The following is a 25830-nucleotide window of genomic DNA, read 5'->3' as shown; positions in this document are numbered from 1 at the left end:
GTTTAGACAGAGCTGTTACAAACATCAGAAACATCAATGAGCGGCGTTCTCCGAGGCTCCACAGAACCCTCTGGCTATAATGAGTCCCTCTCCTCCTCCGGAGTGACTCTGGAAGCAGTGGAGGCACTGAAACCCTATCGACTGTAATGACTCTCACACTGACAGGCAGGAGCCAGCAGGGCAGCAGTTGCACCGGAGCCCCACTGCTTTTAATGACAGCCAGAGAAACTGAGGAACGATCGTGGGAGCCACAATGGAGTTGACAGTCTCAGTGCAGTAGCGATCTGTCAGGCCTCGGTGAACACACACACACACACACACGCACGCAAACTCTCACTCACGTACACTGAAGTAGAACCGCTGAAGCTGTGGCAGCGTAAACATCTCTATTCTGACACGCACACACAAAAGAAGGCTTTTCATTAAGCAGGAACAATTAACCAGTCTTCTTGGTATGCCTCCGCCTACACATGAAAGCGCGTATGCAAATGAGGTGAAAATGAGAAGCCTTAAATTGAATTACACCGGGCTCTAATTTCTTGAGCAAAGTGAACAGTTAATCTCGGATGATATCCTGAATAATGAGATGTAATTAGTATGTTGGGGTCATCCGAAGCACCTCGTTAGATACGCTCCTGATCCTTCTTGTTATCCGCCACTCATAACAATATGTACTTCGAAAACATTTACCAACAAGAGCAATCATAACAAAACCTGGGAATGGATGCAGAAGTCTGACACACCAATACAAACATGCAGAATCACAATCTCTCTGTCTCACATGCCATCGTACAACAACACAATTATTTATCAATTAATTTCAGTAGCACTTTATTTTACAGTCCTGTTCCTCATGTACATACTATGTACTTAATATAGTAATTACAATAACTGTGTTATAACTGTGTACTAACCCTAAACCAGTTACCTTGTATTACCAGAACTTTTTAGATTAATACACTAAGTACACTGTAAGTGCACGTACTGTAAAATGTATGTATTTGTGCACATTTTTTACATTGCAGCACAAAGGAATCATAACACAGGGGTCTCAAGATTCTTCACACAGATGCAGGGGATTAATGTTTAATAATCTGTAAATAAAATAGGGAATATATTTTAAAAGCCACTTTCATCATTTCTACTCAGTGGTTTACTGTTTCAAAGCAGCTTCACATTTATTTAGTAAATCTCATCAATTATGAAATAAATTCAGTTTCAGCTGTAAAACAGCTGTACAGAAGACAACAGTGTCATCATTCAGCTCAGTTTAGTCCAATTTTATTTCACTACAGTTCAGTAACTGTCATTGTGCAAAGTCCATCCATTAAGAAATGTTCAGTTCAGCTAGAAGCAGCTTTACAGTGTCCTTATTCACCTCAAATTAGTTCAATAACAGCGTCGATTTTTGCAAAGTTAGTGTCATTATCCAGCTCAGCTCAAGTTTTATTTTTATTCTCGAGTGTGACAGTCAATCGATAATATTACTGAATATTAATTGTCTTTTAAAACCCAACTGAGTAAGCCAAAGGCAAATATGGCAAAGGAACTCTTTAAATTATCTCCATTTAGGCGCTCTTCTTTGCAATAAAATTTTTTTTTACATAATTTTTTTAATAGATTGACAGCCATATTATAAATACAGTAAATACAAAATAACATATGAAAAATTGTGCAGCTCTCTTAAAGAAAGAACTTGTTTTATATTTTTTCTATTTGTGTTTGCATGTGATTACCTGCGTGTGAGTAGGTGGTATATTCCTCCTGCCGTAGATGCCAAGCAGAGCATCCCGCGTGAGTGAGATATTGAACTTCACATACTCGGGGTGGTGAACCGTAATGTGAAACCTCCAGAAGAGTCCAGGAGGAATGGCCTGGACCAGCTGTGTCCCGACAGCCACCTCTCCCCTCTCGATCACCCTGCCTCGCTGAATCACCTCTTTATCTGTCAAGAAAAAATAAAAAATAAAAAAATAACATAAGCATCCAATTACCTTGATTTATAGAGAGAAAAAAATAAAATAAAATATAAAGATTGAACCAAGTGTTTGGCATATGGATCTGTAACATAAGCTTTAAAGTATTAGTTTATGCCATGTATTCAAGTCGTTCCAAACCTGACTTTCTTTCTTCCATGGAATACAAAATCAGACATATTCAAAGATATTCTGGTTGCTCTTTTGTATTCATTTACAATGAACAGGCTTTCAGGCTTCAAAAAGAACACAAAAGCACCATTAAAGTCTCATCAGAGTGGTCCATATGACTCATTCATAATATCCCTAGTCTTACATTCCATATGATAGCTTTGAGTGAGAAATAGACTGAAATATAGTACACGTGACTCTACGGTGTTTTTTTTGTCAAATTGAAGCTTGACTGGCCGAGTCCTCATTCATTTTTAGTATGTAAAACACTGTGGTCAGGATATTCTTTACAAATGTACCTTTTGCACTACACAGAAGACAGAAAGTCATACAGGTTTGGAACAACTTAAGGCAGAATAAATAATACCAGATTTTTTTTTTTTGAAAGTGAAAAATAATCCTCTTAAATCAAGTAGACGACAAAAGCTTACACTTAAATTTAGCTTTAGGATGATAGTTGTTAAAGACAACCGAGCTCAGGTTCTTTGATGGACAGTCACAGAAAGTTTGTAGATGTGAATAGTACAAAAAACAGTGCCTGAGGGCTTTTGAATGAATCCTGCCTCTGATGCTATCAACACAGACGTCTCCATATCTTCTTTAGTGTCAAAAAGAATGATGTATTTTTCAGAGGCTCAGTTGATGTGAATCAAAAGTGATGATCTGCAGGACTCTTTTAAAAGCTCTGCTGTCTAGAGTCAAATTCAGGTGACTGCAAAAAGATGAAACGGCACCTGCCGCATCGAGTAGCGGGACTCTCAGGTGTGAGGTTATTTACATTAGCTTTGACAGAACAAACACAGCTGTGCATTAATACATAAACGCACCAAAAAACTGGGGTAGTGCAGCCTAGTGGTCAAAGATCTGTGCTAGAAAACCACAGAAATTGTAGGTCTGAGCCCTGCAAGGGCAATCCATGAACTATTACCACTGTGCCCTTGAGCAAGACGCTTAACACCTGAGGTACGTTGCTTCAAGGGGAACATCATTGCATCATAACATGAAGACATTGGCTAGAAGTCACTGAAACAAAGGGGACTAAAGGCTATGGTCTTATCTTTTTACCTAAGATACGACTACCAGAAAAATATGACTATATTTTATTTAAATAACAATGTGTAAGAACTAAGAGTAAAAAATGGTATATTGATAGAGCAAATATTTAGAGGAAATACAATAGCGAATGAAGACAAGGAAGTAGTTCAAGTATTTGTCATCATTTACAAATACATCTTAATATAGCAATAAATAAATAAATGCGTTTTTTTGAACGTTCTATGTATTAAAGAATTCACAAAAATATTAAGAAACACAAATGTCTTCATCTTTGTTGCATAGTGTTTCTGTGGCTCAGTGGTAGAGCATTGCGTTTGCTTGAGATGGATTTTGAGTTGCGCGAAAAAGGGTTGAAAAAGGGCGAATAATGGGAGATGGAAATGCATTTTGCAAATAAATTCCTCCAAGCTCATCAACAAAGTCATGTGACTTTGTGGGATGGGAAGGCAAAACCTGACTAACCAGCAGACCAATCTCATTCCACAGCATCTGAAATATTGTTATGGTCATTCTGAAATGCACAAGTGAAGTCTGTCATCAAAGTATTTCTGTATAACTTCCTCCCAGAAATGTCTTACACGACTGCGTTCCTAAACATCCACCATCCAACATCCAAAGCATCCACCTCCGAAAGCAATGACCATGTTTATTGTGTTTCCTCTGCTCGCTCTGAGGCGCGAGTAATTTATTATATATGAAAATGATTATATTCTCCTACTTTTGTTAGTGAATTATAGTGCCAGTTTACCAGGAAGTGACGATTTTGTTCTCTTTGACTTGTTGGATGGAAACAATGCTTGTTCGCAAATGTTTTATGCTACATTCCAGTTTTGCACGTAAGTTAAATTAGCAATTTCGGATGGAAACCCAGCTATTAATTAAATAGCAAATAAACTCTGATTGAATACACATACACACACACACACATCCTTTCTTGGCTCCTGCTTTAGGAAAAGACTTGACATTTAGGCAGACTGTGTGAAACACTGAATTGATATCACACGGTATAGAAATCTTATGTTAGATGATTTAAGAAGCACACACACACACACACACACCTGGCTGTGTGATGTTGAGTCCTGGCAGGTGGATGGGAGTGAAGGTGAAATCGGCTCCCGGTAGAGGCTGATCATCTTTACTCATACCATTCTCATAGAGCTCTCCTTCCACTCGCTTCAGATGCCACGGCAACCCCAGCAGATGAACGACTGCAGAATGATAGAATGACAGATAAATTGAATCATAGATAATAATAATAATAGATGCAACAGAATAGATAGATAGACAGACAGAACGATCATCAGAATGATAAAAAGAACAATAGAATGATATATAGAATGATAGATAGATTAATGATACCTGACACAGATAAAATTGCATGTTACGGTGTAACGAAAATGATTTTAGAATATTGTGTCACACATTATTCAGTATATTACGTGTTACATACAATACTGTTTTTTCTTCATTTATGTGAACAAGTATATGCACACACATAAATTTAAGGTCTTCTCTTATCCCCTCATCTCTTGAATGTGTGTGGAACGCTGCAGAGGATTCTGGGAGTGGAATATAAATCGCTCAGGTGGCATTTTATGATCTCCCAGCAGTGAAAGGCCTTTGGCACATGGTAATGACCTCATCCTAATTACAGCCAATAAAAAGGACAAACTCTCATTCCGCTCACCTCAGGGCCCCCGATACCAGCTCTCTCATCATGCAGTTTCCCTCTCTCTCTTCCTCTCCTGTGCATGTGTGTGTGTGTGTGTGTGTGTGGGCTTTCAGTCGATCAGGGAAATGAGGTGAGAAGATATACTGAAGACAAGTTCTGGAACGGCGAGTGAAAATCAGGTTATTCTCCCAGCTAGCTTCTCCCTCTCATTCCCTCCCGTTCCTCAGGCGTATAGGAAGCGCGTGTGTGCACGTCGGGCTCAGCCGTGAGGAGGCGTCTTTACGAGCCATAAAGAGGGATTGGTGTCTCAGCGGGGAGCTGGATCTACATGATCCTCTCCTTTATCTCCCCCTATTCGCCCTCATCTCTCTCTCTCTCTCTCTCACACACACACACACACACACACACAGAGTAGCTGCCATTGGCTAAATGACTGATCACCCCAAGCACTGCAGATCAGCTTTAACACAGAAACGAACAAGGTCCAGAGTTCAGTACAAGAATGGACATAAGTTGTTACTCGATGGTCCCATTCACGTCTGAAATTAACATGTTTTGGAGCTGTCAGAGCTGACAGATTCTGGCACGGCTAAACTAATACAGATGTTGCACAACAAATAATCACTTTGATGGTCTGGGATATACATTTTCTGTGTAGTTCTTTTCCATCCATACAATATTTTAACACTTTGTAACTTTAATGTGACACTGATATCATAACTTCTGTGGTAAAAAGCTCCTTTAGCCCTACCAAATACTGTGTTGCAACTTGTTCTTTTTATTCTGCTCTCAAAATGTGAAAAAGACAACAGATATTGCACTCTTGCGATCTGCTCAGCCAATTTAATGAACAATATTCCATGAATTATTTCTCTGAACTACACTCAGAATCACTTGTTTCTCTCTTCAGATCCTCACTCATCGCATCTCTCCTGGTTGCAGGGGTGCTTAAAAACTTTGTTTCTTTCCTTTTCTTTACTTGGGATCTCTGTCTTACATCCTTTACTGTGGACATGTTTCTGAAGTATAACAGTGCATATACATACATCACCAGTGAATTCTGTCATCTTTTCATTTCCACCACTCAAATTATGTTCTGGGACTGATAGCAGTCAATGTGTTGTAACTGACACAAAATAAAAGTAAGAAGAAGAAGAAAAAAAAACAAATACAATAATAATAATAATAATAATAATAATAATAATAATAGTTTAAATGTTAAAAAGGATGCAAAATATAAAAATCATCAAATGCTTTACAATTATTTCAGTATGTTTAGATAATCATTTTATAAGGGATTTTCATATTTTAGGAGTAAAAGTCTGGGTATTTGACAAGTGTAAAACAATAAAATGTGGTAACAATAAAAAGTTTTTAAGTATAGTTTTTTAAATTGTATAAAGTTCAAGAACAATATGTACAGTATGTTTTTGAGGGATTTTCATATTTTAAGAATTAAGTTCTTAACTAAGGGTAAACCAATTAAACATGGTAAAAGTTTAAGACAATTTTATGTGACAAAAAACAAAACAAAGAAAAATGTGTTACAGGGGAATAAAAAAAAATACAATAATAAGTGGCCAAACATCCCCTGTTAAAAAGTTCATAAAAATGTATTATTTATCCAGTTCATTGTAGTTTACTTGTCAGTTTGGAAAAAAAAAAAGATATATATACATACACACACAAACACAGTATATGGACAGACCAGAGCTTCACACAGGACAAAAAAAGGAGGTGGGTGAGACTGATTGAAAAGACGGATCGATGACATCACAAAGCTTTCTATAGGTGTGTGCGCATTAGCGAGAGCTGTCCTGTGTGCATGTGTGTGCACGGGATCACAAAGCTCTTTAAAGGTGCACGTCTGGAAGGTCTCATAAATTCCACGGAGGCCACATTTCTTTCCCCTACAGGACTCAGAGCCTTGGACAGCAAACATTGATCCCTTAAAACCTCTAACCTCTCTGCTAGTTCTCTCTTTACAACCGCTAATGAAGAGAAAAATCTCTCTCTCCCTTTCTCTCTCAGCCATTTTTCTCTCTGACCCTTCTCCCCCACTTTTCGCATTCTCTCTTTTGACAAGATGGACTACTGGAAATAGAAAGCAAGAAGGAGGACATTCATCAAACCTTTGTTAAATCAACAGATTTTAACATGATTTGTTGAGCGTCGGACAGGAAACATACAACATTGACTACAGCATCTGTTGCTCACGTGTGCGTGTGCATGAGAAAAAGAGAAAGAGAGATATATAAAGAGAAAGACAAAGAGACATATTTCACAGGGAAGGACTGAGAGCTGTTCACTGGACAAAAGTCCCACATACATCAAAGCTGGCTTTAACCTTGATGCTGAATAGCAGATTGCCCTGAGAATGAGAAATAGTTAAGCTCTGAGTTTACTGTCACTCCACAGCTTGTTAATATCCTCGGCTAGGAAGCTGGGCTAAAAGAAATGGATTCGTTAATTGTGTGCCCTGGCTATCGGTCAATGAGAACAATGAGCTTTTGTGAGCTGGCCACTGTGGCGGTGAGTCAATGTTGAAAAAAGTCAAAAGCTACACATCCGGGCAAAAACCCGATCGCCCTCAGGACATCTACAGAGAATGGTCTGGAAGATATTGAATTAGGGGATGTAACGGGCAGGAGGTGGACGTTTTCACATCCGGCTGCTGTTCTGAGATGATGGAAATGTTATTTAGATGAGTAATGCTGTAGACGGGCAGTTTAGGTTAAATTAATAGAGCAGTTATGAGGCTAGGCGGACAGCCTCTGAGGGAGGGGCTTACAGCCAATGACAGGTGAGGAGAGTTTGTGTGAATTGATCGTCGCTTGTTGAGAAGATGTAAAAATGCTTTGCATGAACAGTCTGCGGGGTCGTATTTCCAGAGGACGCCACCATAGCCTGACCTCGACAATTTGCCCAACTAAGATAACTCATTGACTTTAAAATGAAGAGGCAAGACAAATGTTTTAAGAATATGATAAGGCCTTTCTCCTCCAGACAGGAAGATAAACACTCCCTTTTACTAAGGAGAGAACATAGCCGGGTGTGTGTTCACGGTGTGTGTGTGTGTTCACTGCTGTGTGTGTGTGTACTTTGGATGGGTTAAATGCAGAGCATGAATTCTGAGTATGGGTCACCGTACTTGGCTGTATGTCACATTACTTTCACTTTCACTTTCCTTAAAGAAAAGAAAAAAAAACCTTCCTATCTTTAAGGACTGAGATGATTGCCAGTATAAATCTATAATTTTCAACATATTTAGGGAAAATTTGGAGGTGACAATGCAAAAAAAGAATGAATTTGATGACACAGAATACTGTTAGTCAAATTTTCCCTGCTGTCAGACAATCAGATTTTCACCCTCTTCCTTTTCCCATGTAAGACAGTTTCACTAAATCACTGAAACGTTTAACATAATAAAATAAAAATAAAATGTAAAATGGCTAAATAAATATTTTTAAATGAATCATAATTCATCAAAACTTTAAATATCATGTTGGCATGATTTAACATCTGCTGTCATTGTATTCTGGCTTAAAATTGTTCAAAATATGTAAATATTACAAGAAATATGCATGGGGGGAGAAAAGTACTTCTTATCTTAAACAACTGACTCATCTCTTTTGAAACTACTTGGCTTCATCATTTATTTATTCCTTCTCTTTCTAGCTTGTACTTATTTGAACAATGTCTAAAACTTGAAATTACAAGCACTTCCTGTGTCTGTTTGGCTCTTTAAGAAGAATTGCTTTATGTATTCCCCAATTGTAAATTGCTATGGATAAAAGAGTCTGCAAAGTGACAATGTACAGTAAATTTAAACCTAACAAGATATTCTTTATAAAAGTTAAGAATCATCCACGCCCATTTTACGGAGGACAAAAACTGTTTCCTGGGAAAGTAGCCTATAATGCCAGCTATTCTGACAAATAACGCAGCCTGTAAGTACGTTTTCAAAGTTAAATAATTTGCCACTGATGATTCAAACATGAGTTTTGAGCAGCGTAGAGTAGTACTTGTTTCTCCAATCACAAATACAAGCATGGTTTGATGGTTACACAGCATGATATGCAATGCGTAAAAAAACAGCATGAGTCATTATAATCAGTAGTTATGTCCCCACTGGATAAAACAAATGCCTCATTTATGGGTTTCATTGTTTTTGTCTCAAAATTAACTAAAACTATAATTTATGTCACAATATATTTCTTCATTTCAATCGATACAATATAAATCCGATATCAATATGAACACTAAAATATGAAAAAGTCTTGTAAAAACTGCCAAGAACGCCCACAACAGATGTCTGTGCATACAAACTCGTCCTTCGGATGAGACGTTAAACTGAGGTCCTGACTCTCTGTGGTCATTAAAAATCCCAGGATGTCTTTTGAAAAGAATAGAGGTGTGACCTCGGCATCCTGGCTCAATTCGCCCATTGGCCTCTGACCATCATTGCCTCCTAACAATCCCCATATCTGCTGATTGGCTTCATCACTCTGTCTCCTGTCCACCAATTAGCTGGTGTGTGGTGGGCGTTCTGGCGCACTATGGCTGCCGTCGCATCATCCAGGTGGATGCTGCACACTGGTGGTGGATGAGGAGATACCCTCTGACTATGTAAGCGCTTTGAGTGCCTAGAAAAGCGCTATATACATGTAATGAATTATTATTATTATTATTATTAGCTGAAACTCAAAGCCTGAATTCACAAAACATCTACATACCAAACATGTTCCCAACACAATCAATAATACAAATTTAAATAAAACTGGCAAGCAAATGCAATTTTATTTATTATTTATGCAGTGCATGGTGGGAACCTTGCACCTTTTCCATTGTAGAGCTATTCTAGTGTTTCAGTTCTAGGAGGGGCTCAGACCCCAACCTGATAATGAGCTGATCTGGCTCAGAGGAAAACACCTGGTTTAAGTGTGAGAAGTTACAAGTTAGAATCTTTTTTGACTGACAACTGATGAAAAAGAAAGAAAGAAAAGAAAACTACATCTGTGAGTCAATTTATAGTATGAATATCAATAACTGTGGAGCATGTTATTTTGTGATTCCAATGGAACGGAGAGCATTTAGTAATTAAATATGTTTTGTGAGGACTACTTGTGGCCCAACATCACCCTATGTCACTTAGGATAGACAAAACAACACTTCGGTTTAACACTTCAAATATAACTTCAACTTTAGCTTTTTTTTCAACAACTGATAAAAGGGGATGACTGTGAGTGAAATAACCTCAGATGTCTATTTCTGTTTTCAGTAAATGTGGAAAGCATTCATGTCTGATTTACAAAGGTGTTGACAGATAATATAAAGTCACTGTTGATTTGAAGATGCTGAGATAAATACACACACTTAATTTATATATACTTCATTTCTCCATTCAAATGCACTCCGTTTCAGTGAAATCACAAAATAGAATACACTACATTTAGATACAATAATTACATAAAAAAAAGGTTAATTATTACAAACAAACCAAAAAAAAGTTAATTATTGGTCTTTTTTTTCAACACTACTTGTCAATGCCTGTCACATCAACATTGATGTCTTTGCACAGCCCCAGATGATATTCTCCAAATTACAATAGCATCAATACATTGTTGATGATTTTAGGCCTGTGAAAGCTTTGTATTGAATTATCTGAGCCAGAAACACGAACATATACAGACCTAGGGTGAGAAGCAAAGCAGGAGGGATCCTAAACGAATGGTTTCTTCAGCAGGACTGTTTGTGCACCCAGAGCACTGTACATCACCCTGGTTCAAAGGAGCCTAAATGACAAGTGACTGCTGCTGATAAAAGCTGACTGCGAACTGACGAATGCAAATGAAGTGGAATTAATCTGTGAATGCATACACCCATTCGTTTTCACATGCAACGTGCAGAAACCGGCAGATAAAAGGAAAAAATATGCGAAATGGTGATGAAATGCTTGTCAAAAGGTGCATCAAAAGATGATGTGTGATTATTTTGATAATAAAACACCTTCTATTCCAGCTTGATGTACAGATTCCATACATTTTTTCATTTAGTTATGCAGACTCTTCACTCTCAAGTAAAACTTACACTTCTAATTAAAAATTGCAACTGAAATCTCTTGCCAAATCCTTGCCAAAGCTCACTCAACTGGACTACTCTAATGCTCTTTCAGCCACAGTCAAACCTCTGCTAATGATTCAGAATGTGGCAGAGTATCTGGTTTTCAATGAACCCCAGAGATAACATGTTATGTCTCTCTTTGTCTCACTCCACTAGCTGTCAGTTACTGCCTGCATCAAGTGCAAGGCACTCACCGAATCTGCACCCTCCTACCTCCACTCACTTCTGTAAATCAATGTTCCCTCCAGAAATCTGAGGTCGATGAGAGAGAGTCATACCACTACCAGTATAGAGAGGTGCAGAATGACTCTCTCGTACCATCACATTCAATGTACTTTGATGGTGGAATAATCTTTTTCATCTGACTCCATCAGAAGAGCTGAATCCCTCTCTACCTTAAAACAACAACAACAACAACAAATAGACAACTCACAACTGTTAATGAAAAGCCTTCTCCATTCTCTACCCTCTCACTTACCCTCTCACTTGTTCTTTTCTGAGCAATTTTCAAATCTCAACTCTCAACTGTTTCTCCTAGACAGCTATTAGATAGAATGGAAAGCAAAAGGACAGAGATTTTTCTTCGGAGAGAAAGTAAAAAGTACCCTAGTAATCTCATATGTCTCTTCTCTAGAGATCTCAAACAACATCTCACTTGGCCTCCAGACTCACCAAGTTCCCAAAGTCTGCAATGGAAAGTTAGAGATTTCAATATGAAATCAAACATTTTCATCTACAGTCATTTTTCCAGATTAAATGTTCTAAGCTATGCAATTCAATAATCTTTATTTTTATTCATTATTTTGTTATAGCTGTACACCCTTCAGGTATATAAACAATTGTCTCATTTCAGACAGGAACCACTTTGGCAAGTTTACTTGAGTTTATTGAACACAATTTATCTTTGGCGGTATGGTTCCTTATGGGGGTTCTTGCTCCAAGAATAATTGAACATACAAAAGCTTTAACATTAACCCCCTGGAACCATGAGTTTAGAAATACATAACAATTAAGACTTTTAATAAAGTCTTTAAAGCAAACAGTGATAATCATGTAGATGTGGCAGTGGTATGTCTATCCTGTAGCCTGGTTATGAAGATGGGTGTCTCTCCGCAGTGAGGTCTAAACAGCTAAGATTTTGGAAGCCTTAGTGATCTGACACAAAGAAGACGACAGCCAGAAGGTGCGCAGTAATGTGCTCATGCTTATAATGGGGAGGGAGGGAGGGTTGCGAGCCGTTGAGCATACTTACCTAGCAGTAGTGCCATGTATATATATGTCCAGTGTCTAATAGGAGAATGGTAGTGATTGGAGAAATTTGACAGCTGACCGCATCAGCTGTTCACAGCCTTGCCTCCGTGGCCTGACTGAACTAACACTGTGCTCGATTTGTGTCTGTTTTTATTGTCTCCCAAGGAAAAATTGGAGAAGCTTCAACAAAACAAATTGTATTCTTAAAAGCAGAGTAAAATTTGCAGTTTCATGCAAACATCTACATGATAGATGAAAAGCATAAAAAGGGGTAAAGTAAAAAGATGGCATACATCTATATTACAACTCACTGATGATGTTAGTAGGATGATAATTATTTTCAGGTTATGGCTGATAAACAGTGAATGACTGACAGTTAAATTCTACAGTCATTTGTTTAAATATATTTATAAAATAATAAAATTAAGATACTACCATCAATCACGCTCCAAGTAAATATTGAGATCACAGTACTATAACACACTGTGTGAAAAAGGATTTTCTTTTTGAGATTCCCTAAAGATTAAATTTAACAATGATATTACAGTATTAGTGTTTTTTAAAGGTGAACTTTAGATGACTTAGATTGCTTATCTAAATGTAAAAAAAACAAAAACAATATACAATATACAATATAGTATTGCAATATTGTGCATCCTTATTAAGTACCCAATGCAGGGGAAAAATACTGCATATGAAGCAGGGATAAAGCTTTGTTCTCATGCAGACTAACAAATTAATAAATTCATCCAATCACTCTAAATGAGCTTCAACCAAAGGACCTTAAAACAGCTTCACCTCTCAACCTGTTTAATTGTCTTAAGTACAGACTTCAGAAGCTGCAGTTTATCTGGATAGCTCTCTGCGAGCACTGGCTTTTTCACTCACAAAGACAATCACATATACAAATGCAAGGGTATATGGGTTCTCTAAACAAGTTACAAAACCCCTACTGCTTAGCCTAAGGGTGTGTCTTCGTCTTCTGGAAACAAACATGCAAACACACACACAGATTCACAAAAAGCAACCTTTTGATTTATTTTCAGTTATAATGGAATGGAAGAAAGCCACTGCTGAGTGGGGGGTTGTGGGTTCTAGAGAGTTTTTTTTCATTGATCTAGTGTTTTGATCATAAAAGACACATTATGATCTATAAACATGCATTTCAACTGCTTTTGAAGCTATGAAGCCCTTTTCACAAATTCAAATTAGTAAAATTGCAAAAGTCTATGCATGTGCGTGCGTGAAAACTACAGTAGGAATGTTACTAATTAATCAAATTACTTGTATATATCTATATTTGCTGTGAAAATTCCACAGAGGCTGATTAAATTATATTACATTATTATGAAAGATGAAAGACATTGAAAATGAACTGAATAATTTAATTGAGACTGACGGCTCTAGTAAAAACGTGTATATGTATATGCATATGTGTGCCAAATAGATCACATAATGTGGTTGCTGTACTAAACATGTCAGGTATAAGGAAATATTAGGAACAGGATGCGTGTATAAAGTGAAAATGAATAATATAGCAGATGCTGCAAGATTCAGCAGAGAGAAAATTACTCCCACACTCAAACTCATATGTCAACTGCTTCCTGCTGCATGGCCTTTTTATGCTTTTAATGTTGTGCGTGTCCTGCCCCGCCTTCTCCTATAATGCCACGCAAATTATCCTTTATATTTTGAAATAAAATATCAATGTACTAAGATCAAAAAATAAAGAAACTTCTAGAGCTCAAAACTTCCTCAAAAACTTCCTTCAAAAATACCAGATATAGAAATTCAGTGGTAAAAGTGGCTCATCCTGAAATCCTTAAATGTGATAGCAGAAACATTAACATATAACCACCCACCTTTATTCAGCAATACCTATTAGTGCATATATAATATGACAAACGAAAAACATTTCATTCTGTAATGTCACAGTGTAATGTAGGCTTTACTAAAAGGCTGCTTAAAATGGTTCCTTATAAGTAAAACTAAATTATGACACACACACACAAAAAAAAAATCACTAATATTGTCAATTTCAATATTAACTTTAATTTCGGACTGATTTTGAAGCCCCTTTACCACAATACATCAGGATAATTAAAACTTGGGTGATGTGGCAGTACATTTTACCTTCTCTGTTGACATTCTTAGTTTGGATAGATGAAGGTTCTTCTGGCTGAAACCATCTTACTGAGTTCCCTGGATACTATTAGCTATCTGGGTCATTGCACTCATACAAAAACACCTCCCATTTATCCCTCCAAAGCGAGTAATGCACACCCACAGACAGCTACCTTTGACACACACCAAAAAACTCACACATAATAAAATGTTTTGTGCACCACACTGTTATTATGGGGCAATGCATCATGATGTTCGGAAAATAAGTATAATGTCTAAAAGTCTAAAAGCCTCACACACTGATTCACTCAATGCCTTTGATACATTTTCATCAACAATTATTGATTGCCTCTCTCTCTCTGTCCCTGCAGGGTCCTTGACTCAATTAGTGCATAACAAAAACACACACACACACACACACACACACATTCACACCCTACTTAATGTCTTCATAGTGTGGTGCAAGTCTAGAAGCTTATGTGTGCTTGTTAAAGTAAAGATTGTGGTGAGGCCAGACGATACAGCCTCATTAAACTCATTCAATTAAACATACACACAGACAAATTAAAAGCCTTCTCTTAGGATAAACACTCTATTAAAACATCGTACCTTAATCTAAACAGTGAACTTGATACTGTCCCTCATTCTTTCTCTAATGATAATTATTTAATCATACCTTACAAGAATTCACACCAACAGAATACAGCTGAAAGTTTGCATGGTTTGACTCCATTAAACTTCCTTTAAAGTCCATCATCCATAAAATAACACATATCTCACTTCCCATTTAATTTTTTAAATATATATTTTCTAATGCTTTTAGTTATACAACAAAGTGTATTAGTCTCCGCTCCAACATTTTTACAATTTATAACATGTTTAAAGGAGTATTCCAGAAGATTTAGTGGAGAATTACACTGCCCTGATGCTAACCTTAACCCAACCCTAGCATTAACCTAAAAGACAATGGGACACTTCAGACAGGTTTATTTATGATACGCCTACTGACCAATTAAATTAGACTTCAGCACGGGCACATCACGTTTTCAGTTACCATGTTTTATGGATCTTTTTCTTCTCATCAGTGATGCTTTCACTCGACAGGACAAAAGTTTTTGTTCAGCATGTGAAGATAATGCAGATTCATTCGTTCTTTATGTTCCTCTTTATCTTTAATCCCTTTATCCCTTAGCTTCCCTTCATTTACCCAGAAAATGAACTGAGAACACATTTAGATTGTTAGATAAGAATGAAAGTCAAGAGACAAAGCAGACGAATCGCATCTGTTTAGACAGGGTGCCACTAACGATGGGGTGAAAGATGACCAGACGATCATTAACGGCACATCTCCAGAGCACAAGTGTGCACACACACACACACATCCAGCAAACGGGTTCTCTGGCATAATTAATGGAATAGTTCACCCAAATATTAAAAATGTGTTATCATGAAGGTAAAGTTGTCATGACGGAAAAATAAATAATAATTTAAAGCTGTGAATAACATATGACTCATTTACTATTATAATAATTAGGGGTGTCCATGGTTAACCGGTTAACCGATTAACCGTTAAAAATTGTGTAACCGAGTGAAACATTTTGCTCGGTTAAGTGACGTCAATGGCGTGCATTGAATTTAGTTGTAATACATTTTTGCACCACCAGAGACCGCCAGAGCGCTCCCAAACATTTGTAATGTCCACAAGAAGAAGTTATTTTTCTAATATGAAGCGGGCTAATACGAGTGACGGGGCAAAATGCAAGTATTGCAATACAGTGCTTAGATATACTTCAAGTACAACCTCGTTGTTGTAATCTCAACAGCCAACACCCGGGCATCATTAGGCTGGTCAGGACACACTGGATGCGTGGCGAAAGCATCTCAGCTGCGTGGCGTGTCTGTTTTTAATTCGGCTCCCATGTTAACAGGTTAGAGCTTGCCGACTGCCTGCGTGAGACGCGCGGCTGCTAGAAATAGAACCGACATCTTGTTGGAAGCGTTTCCAGGCAAAATATAATAGGACAATATGTTTATATGTCATTTTGTACACAAATACATATTAATTCATGACATTTTGATATTTGAAAGTCTATAGGTTGACATAAATTCAGATATAAATGTAATTTAAATAAATATCGATTTTCAAATATTGTACGTGTCAAACATAGTCATAGCCTTAGCGAGGCGGCCGCGGAGTCTGCTTGTTACCTTTTGCCTTATACATTTTAGGCTTATTCTCAAATTCAGATTGTGTTAATGGGCGGCATTATTAGGCAGTTTTAATAGGACAATTTGACCGGAGAGATTAAATTTTGTCGGACATTCCTTTTTTTTTTTCGGCCAATGTCCGGAAATTACTATGGTTATGGTTACTATGGCACACTATGGTTAACCGAGTAATAACCGCTAAGGGCCTCGGTTAACGGTTAATGAAAAACTTGAGAACGTGCAGCCCTAATAATAATAATAAAAAATAATTTACAATAAAATAAAATTAACATCATTTGCAGAATGTAGGCAAACCCACATTTACTTGTATGTTCAATAGTCAACTGTTAATAATAATAATAATAATAATAATAATAATATACCATTTAAATTTTGTTTTTAAGAAATTTATACTTTTTTCAACAAGGATGCATTAAACTAATAAGAAGGCACAGTAAAGCAGTTATAATGCAACAAAATATTTCTAAATTCAAATAAATGTTTTTTTTTTCTTCAAATTTATCAAGAAATCCTAAAAAGAAATATCATGGTTTTCACAAAAACATTAGGCAGTACAACTGTTTTCAGCATTGATGATAATAATAATAATTCCATTTGTGCTTTGTTATTGTATATTAAAAAACAAAGAAACAAAAAATATGAGTTGTTCTGTGGAAAGCTATAATTCCAAATGGAACAGATATACACAATGCACGACAGAAGTTAACATCACAAATGTCAGATTCACAAGAAATCATTATAAAGTGTTTGGGAATCGCAGATGTCCTCGTTTCATTAGCGAGAAATACACTCCCAGACACGATTACTGTTTAAGAGGCTTCCGTGTGAACTTCTGACCAGAGACTTTATTAACTGCAGTCTTTCAAGCGTTAATGGATGAAACCTTTTACCCTAATGTTTTTCTGTAAAACACACATCATGTTTTACTGAGATTTTCAAGAGAAATGCCTGTTAGCGGGTGAAAGCCAGACAAAATGAAGTCAGTACACTAAAGGTGCAAAAGCACCTCTCTCTCTTTCACACACGCATACGGTGACTTGGCTAAACAAAACTTTAACACCATTAACCTCTGAATGGCCTTGTGGGATATTTACTCTTTCATTTCTCATTCTCCCTAATCCCTCGTTCATAAATATTCATCTCTCTAATAGAGTTTTTCACAGTGTGAGTTCTCCTAATTCTATATGACCCCGACCAGCATGACAGCAGCCATGGACAGAGAGAGGGAGAGAAAGAGAGAGAGACATTGAGGCGGAGAGATATGACACTCACCGATGATGTACGTCAGCAGAAGAGCGAGAGTCAGCGTAATTGCGCTGGCGCTCAAAGCCGTACATTTCCAGTTACAGCAGCGGTAGGGTTTGCTGAATGAGAAGAGCGGTCTGGAGAGGGTGGTTCTGGGTAGAGGCCTTGGAGGCGGCGAATACACCGTGCTGGACGTCAGAGGGTAATTCTGATTGGCCGCATTGAAGATGGCAGATGAACCTGAACTATGCTTGAACAAGAAGTGCCTGTAAAGAAAAGAAATCAATGTGTTATGTGCTATTTGATCCGTCAATCAATTTCTTTATGAATATCTAAAATTACACCTGGAAGACGGAGTCAAAGAGAGATAGAGAGAGCAAGATGGTGAGAAAAGAAGAGAGAGGTGCAATCGGAGTGTCTGATCACTCTGACTTGCTTCGTTTACTAATTGGAGTCATTTGCACTCACGTGCATTTAATTACAGATATTTAGCACAAGAGATTAATGAGCCATTATTAGATAACATCCTTTAGATTAATTATGATATTAATTACACAGAGGAGTCCATTCTTAGAGTAATTAAAGGGTGCCTGCTTAAAAACAATTTACTCAGAGGTGTTGTCATGCACTAAGTAATGTTACAATGGAAGGGCAGTTACTAAATAAAAACAGAATTAATAATAATAGTAATAAAACAACAACTTTTTAATGTTAAGATTTAAGATTGAAATATACCTAAATGTATATGGGCAAAATTTTAGGTGTACTTCTTAGTCTCTTAAATAATATGTGATCATAAAAACTGCACACATAAGAATTTCATAAGAATTATACAAAAAAGTAGCTTGAAGAAGTTTTAGATGCAGGACTGCTGCCACTGCTTCATGTCATGTTAGTTCCCAGAGTTCTTAAAGCCCTTGTAGTTATTTTTTAATTTTAAGATCAAAAGTTCTCTTTTTTTATTCCGACATGCAGCTAGACCGGTTCGTCTGTGAGGCACACGGGCGCAGAAACATGGCCGTTTAGTCGTGTCATCACGATGACAGACAGATTGACAGATAGCCATGGGGAAATTGGTTACAGCTTTTAGGTTAAAAGCCCAAAGGCAACAGAAGACATCTTCAAATTCCCAAGATACACATGATTCTCAACTGATTCAAATTGATCTCTTTGCAACATCAGCTAAAACTGGACCAGGGTAAATGTGTGCAACTCTTCTAAAGACACAAAGGGTCAATCAATAAAAAGGAACAAAATCATTGAAAAACAGATCAGTCTAAACACATTTAACAAGTTCATATGCTGATGAGACTAAAAAAAAAGGCATGATGACATCGATATGGATTGAAGATTACGGTGAAAGACTGAACACACACACACAGACACACACACGTCTGTTGTTCTTTAAATTAAACTAATTAGTACACCCAAAACAAAACCGTACCCCCAACACACAGCTTCTGGCATTTTTCAATTTTTACAGAAACATTGTTTAGCCCATTTATGGGGTTGTTTTCCCTGTCGTGTGTTCCCAAAGGTCCCCACAAAATAGGTCGTTTCAGGTTTTACTATATTTCCGGGTACATTTGGGCCCTACAAAGTTAGCAAAACCCTGCTCGCAAACGGAGACTCACAAAAGCACTTTATATAAAAGTACAATTATGGCTGATAGCAGATGAACAGTTTTAATCAAACTGAATACATTATGTGCAGATTGGATAATTAATTAGATCTATTACAATTTATTAGATATATCCTAATGAAAAATATTGTTGTGGCATTGCAAGAAGTGCCATTATATGTCAATATATTGTCTGTATGTTCCCCATATCTATTTGTTTAGCAAAATCCAACCTGTCAGTGTCCAGTCTGTAAAAAAAAAGTAAACATTATTTTTATCTAATTAATTTCATGAAATGAATACATTAAATTTACAGTGATAAAATATATTTTCAGCCAAAGCGACTAAATAACCAAAGCAGTCAGCTACAGAATACAAATGTCGAAATGTAAAGAAAAAAACGCAAAGTGCAGATACTGTTTCAGGGTTAAATACATGTCAAGTACTAAAGACGAGTCGATTCCATACACAATACACCCAGAACCACACAAGCAAGTTCTGGTTATTTGTTTATATTGTCTTACAGGGATGCCGTACAAAACCCTGAAAGGAGCGTTTAAATGAGCATGCAATGGTAAAATGAGGCTTGAGACTGAGAGAAAAATTACAGTTTACCTCAGCCATTAAAAAGAGAAAGTTAATTTCACACTTAGACATGCAGAACTAATCCTGTCTTTATTTACTGTAGAATAAATAAGTAACAATTAACACTCAGAAAACAAAGAGAAGAGAGTGAAAGAAAAGAGCAGGTGTGAAAGCGGAGGATCACAGTTATAGAGATCAGATTTGCACTGGCTGCTTTTCTCACTGAAATCTCAGAGCCTTGAATTTACATGGCCAGCGTGGGGCTTGTTTTTAAACCACTTTTAAAAAACTATGAAACATGACATATGCACAGAAAACTGTAAAACTGACAAAAAATCTCAGACTGAAATAACATGGTAGTCTCTCGGTGGCTTATGCACGAAAAGACAAAAAAATGTTTTACGCCAGCCAGTGATCACCACACATTTCCACTGTCTGCAAGCCTCAACTTGACTTGATAAACATAAATATTTGAATATAGATTTTTTTATATTATATTTGAAAACATTTAATTATTTAATATTTTAATATACTGTATATTATATATTATTAAATATATTTATACAAACATCATCAATATATATGTTTATGTGAAAAATATCAAAGGTCATGCACATCAAAAACAAATTTGAGTACAGTTGTAGGTGTAAGTCATACACAACAATAATTTTTTACTACATTAGAAATTTAGGTACAATAATTGGACAACTTTTTGGGATGTTCCATTTAAAAATCAACTGGGCACATTTGCATGGGAATGATGCTAAAAAATTTGATATCATTCACTATATAGTGTACCGTAATGTATACTATATACAGTACACAGAACATATAGAGTGTGTGGTGACTGAATCAGCCAGTGGTTGGAATAATAATTTGCTGATGGGAGTGATTTATCTCTGTGTGTTAATGTTGGTCTATTGATCCAGATTTACCTGAGAATGTTCATTTGGGAGAGAGTAACATGTCGGCAGGTATAGACATCACCATGACGATGACACGTTCTCGATTCACCGCCAATGTCATCCAGCGCTCGCCAAGAGCCGGATCTCTCAGAAAACCCTTTAACCTGAGGACTTTCCATTCAGTTGGCAGGATTTTTCGAACCACTCTACAAAATTGGTAAATCTGCTTTTCCTTAACCCCCAAAATCTCAAAGGAAACATCTGAATGGGTGACATCCACTCCATGCCCTGCTTCAATCCAAAGTGTGTGGCCATGTCAACTCAAAGTGTAAGGTTACATTTCTACACTCCTACTGCTGGCTTCATTCAGACGCTTCATTCTCCTTTCAACAGCATTAAGTGATGTTTGAAAAACAGGACTGGAGCTGCTGGAAAAATACATAAGGGTTAAGTTACCCAGCATTCCTCTAATAGCTGCAAGCATAAACATGTCATTGCTGCCTGCTGCTTGCGGTGAGTTTTGAAAAGGTGCTGCAGTGCTTAGTGTAGTTCAGAGCACTTGAAATCTGTTAATAGTTATTGTTAGGGATTTGGATAATGGTGGCTTTATTAAATCACAATATGACAAAGAAAACTACATGCTTGACCAACACGGCAAATCTTCATAAAACAATAAACATCTCTCCAGGTACATAACAGCTGTCAGCATCAGAGCGGATATGTGACACAGCTACGCTTGTTTGCTCAACTTCTCAATCAAAATAAGTTTGACCGCTACTGCCAAATTCACCTTGCTGGAAATCTAGAAAAGCCGACATTCACACGCTCATATGTATGCACGCGCACACAGCTTTCATTTTCATCAATATCTTTGGGGTTTGTGTGCATGTAAGACAATCAACCCAGCAAGACAGCTTCATTTCCTCCCTCAAAGCAGACACGTCTATCCTTCATCATTTATTTACTCTCCCATTTCTCTCTTTCAGAAGAGTAGATCAACCCTCAATCTTCATCTTCATCATCATCATCACCATCATCATCATAATATCTCTCCATCTGTCGTTCACAGACAAACACATACTCAACTCATGCACGTTCTCTTTGTCTTGAAGAATTAGTCATTCCTGTGTATATTTTATCATCACGCTTAACTTTAAAAATCAGTTTGGGGTTTCTTTGGAAACTTTCCTAACTTAAGTCTGTTAAGGGCCAAATTTAGATTTCAATGAAGAACTGAGGATAATGGCCTCAAAAAACACTAAATGTAAATTTAGGAAGGTTATATAGTTTTAAGGGACTTACACGTAAAAAAAAGAAAAAATCATTACCTCAGTCGAATCGACCCCACTTCTATAGAAAAACAAATGTACGTGTTTGTATTTTCACCTTGTCTCTAGTGGTATGTTGCTGTTCAGTGCCCAGGTATTGTGCGTCTGCCCGTTGTCATCCTGTCCAGCCTTGTTCCCGGAGTCCAGTGGCTGGCATCGAGCGGGAAGCGTGCTCCTCTGCACCAGCTCTGGAAGGGGGGCCGGTGCTGGACGGGCGCAGGTGCAAGCGTGGGGCGGGGGAGGCGGAGGGGGCAGTGGTCGAAAGGTGAACTGAGCCACAGGGCTGGAAGGCAGATCTTGATAAGAAAAGAAATGAAAAAGAGATTTAATTATAATATTTAATGTTAGTCTTTGAAGTGTCCATTTCCTGAGAGAGAAATGGATCCTTTTAAAAATCCTTCTCCCGTTTCTTGTACAGACTCTATTTTCTTGTCAAACTCAAAAAACCTTTAGTAACACTTCACTTTGCAGCTATTCTTTATGCATTTTAATGCCCTACAGCTTGTAATCATTTGTATGGCCTCATTTATAATGTATATAAAAGTATAATGCATTAAAACACATAATCAGCATCCAATTTCCTGAGTTATTGAATGTGTTATCATGTGCATTGTACTGCATTAAACTCTTTTAATATGAATCCACAAATAGATACTGAAAATGGCTACGAACAGGGTACAAATTGGCATCTTTTTCCTTTACTTTTTCTTAAATATGCTATATAAACTATTATCTAACAAAAAGACTGACTAAAGATTATCAAAGCTTGAAATGAAATTAGTTTTGTGATTGTGAAACCTGTGATTTTGGCCTGTCCCACCACTCGTCTATCCAACAATAAAAATCATACAAAATCAAAGTTTTACCTAATGTGTTAAATTGATAATCAATTAATTCTTTGATCATTCCATAAAATTGTCATACTAAGGAAGTTTTATCATCCTTTCTAAAACACATAAAGACTCAAGTTTGTAAACAAACATTAGCCCACTGGGCACATTTGTTGAGCTCAACAATTGAAGCCTACAACTAAATATGATTAAAATTACTAAAGCAAATACTTTTCTTTTATTCATGGGAAACATAACCTGAGAAAAGCGTTATCGAAAGTAGAATTTATTACTAATATTTGCTGAAAGATGCAAGTACTACATTATACACAGTATATACCCCAAGAACTACATTACAACATTATAAGCATATTAAGACAAATATATTACTATATATAAAGAATTCAGACATTAAATATGTAATTATTTATATAGCTTATCTTTATAACAATTATCTTGAAACCGCATAATTCGCATAGGCTTCAAGTGTTGTTACTTAAACTTTTTTCTTTCAGTGGTCTTATTATCTTTGCAAAACAACACATTCTACTTCGATACTTAAGCTTAAAGCTTGAATTACAACAAGCTGAATGGTCCATAAAAGCATCAGAACAAGCGTCCACAAGTGTCTGCATCTGACACCACGGAGAAACCCCATCTGATGTTGCAGCACCTGGACACATGCTGCGTTTTCCCATCATTTTATCTTCCCTTTCATTTAAAATGAAGCTTAGGGTCTTATACCTTCTGCTGAACTAACCCTGCTGGAAAAAAAGGATATACTCACACACACACACACGTACAAAAGCGTCTGTTCCTTCCCTTCTAATTCCATTTGGCTCTCAGTGGGTTTATTAACTGTCATTTTGCATTATTGACACACTGTTTGACACACTGTTTTCCTAATGAATGTTGTTCAGGTGATTTGACGCAATGTATTTTGTTTAAAGCGCTATATAAATAAAGGTGACTTGACTTAACTTGACTTTATCTATCTGTTTTAGTGAGCTAGAGATTCTCTCTTTGTTATTTTTTTCCCTTCCCTTTTTGTCCCTTCACTTCATGCCTTTCACCCAATTTCTTCTGAGAACCAAAATTACTTCCTAATCTGAGAAGAACACTTTCTATTTGGAGATTTGGCAAAGATGCACATAAAACACACACATGTCTACACAAAGCTCTAAATTTCAATCTGAATGAATGGACCCAGACACAAAGAGAGCAGCCAAAATAAATTCAATTAGGAAACTTCACTCTTCAAGCTCTGGGATTACATTACATAAGAGGTCTTTTACTCCCTCCATCACCTCAGAAACTATATAAAATCCACTCAAATTAACACTCTTTATAAACTATTTTGCACTTTCTAATGCAAAGCCACAGAGCTGATGTGATTGTGGGCAAAAGCCGCAAGAAGCATGGTGGTAGAACTTTGGGAATCCACACACACACACACACACACACAAACCTCCCAAAACTGTGCACTTGATTTAAGATCACCCAGCAAACACCTCTCTCTTCCTGAAATCACTTCTCCATTATCTAATGCACTTAGAACTGTGCACTGTATTTCACTTGGCTGTGGAGTTGAGAGCGAACAGCATTGATTTAGATTGGATTTGTTGATTAAATTAAGTCTCTGATCTATGAGAATGTATGATGTTATAGACAGTGTAAATGCACATTGGTTTGAATGGGAATAGACCTCTGAAGATAATGTAATCAAAGCACCATCCTTCATCGATCCAGCGGCGAATAAACACAGAGACATTTCCTTCTTATACACCAGCACGCACAAATACACACAGCTATCTATGTTCTGTCTACCCATCTGTCTATCTCTGGACATTCTAGACATATAGACATTATTTTTATTACACAAAAGGTTATTTCAATAATTTTATATGCGACAAGAGAATGTAGAAATCATAACAGAGTATGGAAGTTGTGTGGCTATTAATTTAGAAAAAAAATATACAGTTTAAATGAAAATAAGACAAACTTCATAATAAAAAAGAATGCTGGTTAGATATTCCATGGAACAACAACAATGCAGCTTCAGTTATAACCAGTTTATCATCCCATTGGCTATTAAACAAGAAAAATCAAAGGGTTTGTGCACATAGTCTGAAACAGCTTTTGAAAAGGCCTACAGCATTTTTGTATGAATAATAATACACATACTGTGATCATCTGTAGTCCTGAGAATAAAAAAGGAGTAATACTTTAAAAGTAGATCAGAACCAAATGGAATTAAGACAGAATATGAAAATTAACCCCTATGGCTGATTATTTATCCATTATGCATTTCAGACTATCGTTAGTCAAGATTAAGTAAACCCATACCCCCCCCCCCCCAAAATAATTCACTTAAACTGCTCACTTTTATGCATGAAAGCATACAGCTGGCACAGCTATTATTACATCCACACAGAGCTAGCGTATGATAGTCCATCCGACACATACTACTGAAAGAAACACATCCGATTTCTATGAAAAGAGCTTTTAACATCAACTACAGATCTTTTTTTTAATGCATAAAAAAAATATATATATATATAGCATTCCTAATGACAAAATAAAAGACTGCCCAATCATACACACATACATAATGAACGTTACAATAATGAGACAACACTATGATCAGTCTTGCCGAGGTGCAGAGTTAATGTGAAGTTTTGTGTGTTGTGTGTGTGTGTGTGTGTGTGTGTGTG

The 25830-nt window shown here is 36.8% G+C and overlaps 1 protein-coding gene across 2 annotated transcripts in view; it reads right to left on the bottom strand.

Moving 5' to 3' along the window:
- Positions 1-25830, bottom strand: part of LOC113091314 (teneurin-1-like) — a 139527-nt gene that overhangs the window by 50809 nt on the left and 62888 nt on the right. For both annotated transcript variants that reach the window (XM_026256747.1, XM_026256748.1), the window contains exons 4-7: positions 22345-22582; positions 17875-18113; positions 4262-4411; positions 1737-1945 (exon numbers count right to left, since the gene is read on the bottom strand). In XM_026256747.1, coding sequence (XP_026112532.1) covers positions 1737-1945; positions 4262-4411; positions 17875-18113; positions 22345-22582 — 836 coding nt within the window. The remainder of the gene's footprint in view (positions 1-1736; positions 1946-4261; positions 4412-17874; positions 18114-22344; positions 22583-25830) is intronic.

This window comes from Carassius auratus, unplaced genomic scaffold (genome assembly GCF_003368295.1).
Source record: "Carassius auratus strain Wakin unplaced genomic scaffold, ASM336829v1 scaf_tig00214183_4049273_7079891, whole genome shotgun sequence".
NCBI lineage: Eukaryota > Metazoa > Chordata > Actinopteri > Cypriniformes > Cyprinidae > Carassius > Carassius auratus.
Note: the sequence above shows the minus strand (reverse complement) of the source record. Positions and strands in the feature narration are given on the sequence as shown.